This window comes from Cryptomeria japonica, chromosome 5 (genome assembly GCF_030272615.1).
Source record: "Cryptomeria japonica chromosome 5, Sugi_1.0, whole genome shotgun sequence".
Taxonomy (NCBI): Eukaryota; Viridiplantae; Streptophyta; class Pinopsida; order Cupressales; family Cupressaceae; genus Cryptomeria; species Cryptomeria japonica.
In genome coordinates, this window is record NC_081409.1 from 108694156 (window position 1) to 108699880 (window position 5725).

General features: G+C 36.2%; 1 protein-coding gene across 2 annotated transcripts; it reads right to left on the reverse strand.

Moving 5' to 3' along the window:
• Positions 1-807: 807 nt before the first annotated feature.
• Positions 808-4798, reverse strand: LOC131067206 (uncharacterized). 2 transcript variants are annotated; one of them, XM_058002164.1, is made up of 2 exons: positions 2216-4798; positions 808-941 (listed from the first exon to the last, which is right to left on the reverse strand). In XM_058002164.1, the coding sequence occupies exon 1, from the start codon at positions 3977-3979 to the stop codon at positions 2372-2374; it is 1608 nt and encodes a 535-aa protein (XP_057858147.1). In that variant the 5' UTR covers positions 3980-4798; the 3' UTR covers positions 808-941; positions 2216-2371. The 2 variants fall into 2 exon arrangements, with proteins under 2 accessions (XP_057858147.1, XP_057858138.1); XM_058002155.2 differs by having other exon boundaries at positions 2212-4798.
• Between the last annotated feature and the right edge of the window lie 927 nt (positions 4799-5725).

The window sequence follows — 5725 nt, forward strand, 5'->3', positions numbered from 1 at the left end:
TATGTGAGGAAACTTCAATTAAGTTTTCTAATCACTCTTCATGAACATCACAAAAGAGAAAATTAAAAGATAAAAAATATATAACTAGACACTACCAAATTATAATATATTACTATATTAGTATTAAAATTATATTTAAAAATTTAAAAATATATATTTCTATTTTAAGTTTAATTATAATATATAATAAATATAACAATTAAAAAATATTTTAAAAAATCATTAAAAACGAAAAAATAAAAAATAAAATATTTAAACAATAATTATTTTTTTGATAGGTAATGGGTCGAAGCTGATAAGGTGTACATACCCTACCCCTTTTGTGGGGTTTAAACTTCTGACCTCTATTTGAAGAAAACAAAACCAAGTCAGATTGTACAAATATTTTAAACAATATTTAAATTTCATTCTTTTATTTTTAAATAATCTAAATAAGACATGTCACATACATGAATTGATGTCCAAAATAAAGCCATTCAATACTTTTATTAGAAAAAGAATAAATTTATGTCACTATTATTTGCAATTAATAAACCTGATCTAATGTCATACTTTAACTCCATTTCAGGCTTTATTGGAATTAATTATTTTGACTCCTTGGCAAGAAAACCTTTGTTTCTGCATAGTCTCTTACTAGTGCTTAATCATGATTTTGGAAAGTGGCTTATTCTAGCATCTACCACTGCCCCTTTCTTGAATTTTGAGTATGGTTGATACCAAGTTTATGATAATTTTAAGCACCATTATTAAATTAGTTAAAATCATTTGATATTAGCTTGAGGCTAGAAAGAATCTGTATCCAATAAATTATCAAATAAAACCCATCAGATTCAAGAGTGTAGGTTTACAATAGCCTACCTTTAACTGGATTGACTAGCTATAAAACTCATCTCTAACTAAAGTGGAAGCTCGAAACCAGCAGCAAAACACAATAAATTACCCTGATATCATCACCAAAACACAACAAATTAGTCATTAACAATTCAATCCTTAAATGTTTAACTGTATCCCAAACTTGAGAATGGCACACAAAATTTAGAATATCACATTTGTCTTGATAACAAAATATTAGAGTATAAGAGTAGAACCCAAATTCTACACACATTTCAGCTTCAAAAATATATATTGGGAAGGTCTCCAAAGCTCTTGTATTAACAGTCATGTTATCATAATCAGTTTAAGAAATTATGTTTGTGATTCAAAAGTAACGATATTTAGAACGCTGACCCTTACACATAATCATAGACTATCCACAGCATTTCAACAACAAAAAAATAAGACAAAAATTCAATAGAAAATATGTTGGAAAGATTAAAGTTTCCATTTTACTACCACTGTTATCATTATCATCATAATTGTCATTGTACAGTTTAAACAAGGTTTGGGAGGAATGAATCATTTTTGTTTGTGACAAACATATGGACCTATGACTTTAGTTTACTCTCAACTAGTCAGAGCTTGCACAGCACAGCAACAACCCATCTCAATCACTGTATCCAGCTCCAGCTTGATGGATTGGTAATGGCCTATTTAGACTCGTAAATTTGGATAAATTTGAAATAGAACTACATAAACACAGTAGGCAGAATCAAGTTACTTCAAAACCGACACTGCAATCAATTTTAATCAGAAAAGCAAAACAAAGAAGCAACAGTTGTAATGTCAAAGATAAACTCAAACCATGGGCTTATCATCTGACATAACTCTTCTTGAAGAAGTTTTGTATGCCTTTCATATAATGGTGCACTACAGAATGCCAACCTAGCTTCCAATCTTAGCAGCCATAAGTGTGGCAAACTATTTACACAGAGATACATATTACACATTTAATATGAAGTTTCCAGTTCATCCCCGGTACGAACAGATTGGGCAAAACATGAGGACCTCCACAAAGATAAGGAGAGAAAACATGACAGAAAGAAAATGGTTACATTACACATAGCAATCCATACCCCTCGATTTTATGCTGTGAGTTTCAGTTTATTCTCAGAAAACAGAAAGAAAATGGTTCTCGCATGTAGCATTCTATAATTCTATACTCCTCAGATTTATGATATGAGTTTCAGTTCATTGTAAGACAGTATGATTAGAAGCTAGCTAGCCCTATACTATTATTTTTTAAGGCCTCAAGCTATACAACTGAGACCAAAAGCTTCATTCAACAACATGAAATTTCCAAGCATAAACATAGGACACAGGGTTAGAGGTTACCAACTTATAGACCTCGCAAGGAGCCCTCAGCAAACTCTTCTTGCCCTTGCTGTTAGTCCACTGAATTCTGAGACAGCATTTCAATGCAATTATTGGAAGGGGTATCTTGTCATTCAGTACAACTTCTCCATTCCATGAATTTGAAGGTGCATCAAACTTATCACTGGACAAGCCTCCTGCCTGAACACTCTGGTTGACCCACCATCTTCTTGTATGCAGAATTGGTCCGTTTCACCCTATTTGTAGAGTCGGATATAAATGCTGGAAAAGTCTCTCTTTCTATCTGCTCGTGAATATCATCCATAGTTTTACAGAGAGGAGAGATTTGCTGATTGGCTTCTTTGATATATTCAATGTTAATAATGGAACCCACTGGTCTATTTGCCTGTGGCCTAATGACGACATTTTCAACTGGACTTAAACTCTCCCTGGTTGGTGGCATCCCTGACATTACATCATTTGGGGGCCTTTGCATAAAATGAGCACTTGAAGAGCTTGCTTGTGACATCAAAGTATGCTCTCTGTTGATTGAAGTCTCATTATTGGACTCACTAGCAGTTCCAGGAATGTTAAACTTGTTCACAAAACCCCACAAGATGGCCTTGAGGTTGATCACGCCCTGAGAGGCTGCCTTGAAAATGTAACAGGCAAGAGGTGTGGGGATCATGGTAAGTGGCTGATATGCATTGCTGTTTCTCTCCTCAATAGCTTTAACCATCCTAATATATGCTGGATTGAACCATAAAACATCCTTACGATCACTGTCCAGCAACAAAATCAACGGATCAACAGACTCGGAATACATATGTTCAAGGAGGGCAAAATCAACACTTGGCACAAAGATATTAGGTTTTGGGCTCTCATCCTTACTAGTTTGGCATGGACCAACCCTTTTCTGGATAAAATTTATGCCAAAAAGTCTCAGCTGAATCTCCCCTGTATCAGACGATGCGTCAGGCATGTCAGATTTGGGATCAGAGTATGGAGAATTAGAATCAGAAGAGCCCAAGGCCAGGCTTTTATGCCATGATGGTGTCTCTGGAAGCAATGGAAGAGTAACCACATTTTTTCCATTCTTCCCCTCTTCCTCCTGTCGTTGGCTGTCACTAACAGGAGGAAAAACCAAGAGTTCAGATGACCCACAAGCACTTTGAGTATTTTCCGTTGTTTGCTCAGGCACAGCTTCCATGCTTTTTGCAGGATTCTCTGCACCCACACTGCCAATTGAACTCATCACCTTTATTATGGTCAGGCCTCCCAGTCCAGCACCCTTTTTATATGGCATGCTGCTTCCTTCTGTACGAACCATGGCTGCTGCTTTTTCCATAAACCCTGAGTCCTCAGCATTCAATTTCTCTACACTCGAAACCCCATCAAAAGGGTGCACAATCTTTGTAGGCCTATCAGCAGCTATTGAACTTGGTTGAACGGTAATCCCAACCATATGGGTGCTTCTCTCAGAGTGTTTGTTAGGGCCAACCTTGGGTTTTTTTGTGCCTCTGGGTGAATCTGAGGACCCCTTTCTATGATTTCTTTTTCCCTTGCGAGTGGTAAATTTTGAGCGAGATCCCAAAACGGAATCGAATTTGGGTTTACAATTAGAATTATACTCGCAAGCGTTTGAAGTCACAGGAGTGGGTTTGGGAGCAATCGGTCTATACTTGGACATTATCTCATCAGTCTTGGAGATAAAAGCAGTAGGGACGTGTCCTTGTCCATGCCTATACCTTGCAAAGCAGATCCCTCCCCAATCCAAGTTCCCCATCATGACTGCAAACCACCAGCGCTAGTTGCTCTTCGGCTAGGACTTTTTTTCACCAAAGCAATAGTTGCAAATGCCTATGTATAGCTCTACAACAAAATGGAGCACAAGATCATGTTTCAGTAGAAGATCTGACATCGAAGATAAACTATTGACGATGATCTCGATCTTATAGACTGTTTAGTCTCATGAACATCATTAAAATCTATCTTTCTTTCTTTCATGTGATGGCCATGGTGCTGAAATTGCTGGGCATACAATGATCTCCAAGGAGCATTCTCCCATTCCATTATTAGAAGATTCTCAATGGACCAAATTTGGTACTGATTCTCAGAGTAAAAATCCCCAATAGTGACAGGATAAATCTACCTGTAACAAGCAAGGATTGAGACAAGGACAGGTCTGAGCCGATGCTTTGGGGATTGCACCATTTCACATTCACATCACCCAACCCCACACACATATAAACTGATATTTCTCTGCCTGAGTGACACAGTTAAAGAGTCCCCTTCCCTGGTGAACACACATATAAACTGATATTTCTCTGCCTGAGTGACACAGTTAAAAGAGTCCCCTTCCCTGATGAATTTTTATATGAGATGAATTATCAATGATTCAGAATGCTCCTTGCACACTGCAAGACAATATTCTTCAACGCTGGCTTTGCAAGTTAATATTCTTCTCCTTTTCTTAAATGACAGTCATCCACACGACCCAAATCAAAGAAAGATAAAATGGCACAAATAGGTAGACCCCGAATGTATCGGGCTGAAGCTATTTTAGCTCCAAAACAGATCTTTCCTACAGCGTGTTAGTGACAGGTTAGTCAATCGTAATCGTTAATCGACAGCGTAAAACGCACGACTAACGCGCATGTTAGTCACTCCCTACTGTCTTTTTGGAACCAGAATAGATGCGTCCAATGTATCGTCTATCTCATGTATTTATTGATAATGACAAGTCAAGTGCAAGTGTAAATTTTGAAAGTAGATATTCTGCCTTATCCAAGTTATGTGGTTAGCTTACAATTTTGGTATTTTTAGTTTTGGTAATTAAGAAGTGTATAATATTTAAGAAATATTATTTTGTTTGTTTAATAATCCAACATTCAAATATCATATATCATAATCAATCAGTTGATATTAGTTTCTCAAAACATGTTTCTTATTTATACATAAAAGAAGTGCTACAAATTAAAGATATTTGGGATTTCTATGTTTTTATGGTTATGGATTGAATAATAAGTATAAACACTTTTTAATCCGTGTTCAATATTTTGTTCCTCGAGCTTTCTATGAAGCTATGTACTCCAAAGGAGTGTAACTTTTTTAAGGATTGACAATGGTTGTCTTTTAGCCACTTCAACCACATTCCCTTGAAGAAGGTATATTCTCATCTTCTTCCTAATTAGCCTCTCACTCTGCGGCTGAATAATAAGTAGAAATGCATATTTAACTCTAAATTCTTGAACAAATTGAGTGCCCAAGTGTGGAAATTTACAGTTGATTTTGATACCCAAATGCTGCTTGGAAAGTAATACACTTCAAACTCCCTGTTGGTGATAGGTTGAAATGTGTTATGGTTCAACCAGCAAGTTGCCCATTTTGTCAATATGTTGAGAGTATGAAACACATTTTGGGATTGTTTACATACTAAAAAACAATGGTTTGTTGTGTTTAAATTTTTTTTGCAGTCTTTAATCATGAACTTAATTGGAAGGAGGTCACTTGGGCTTCGGAATGCATAATAATG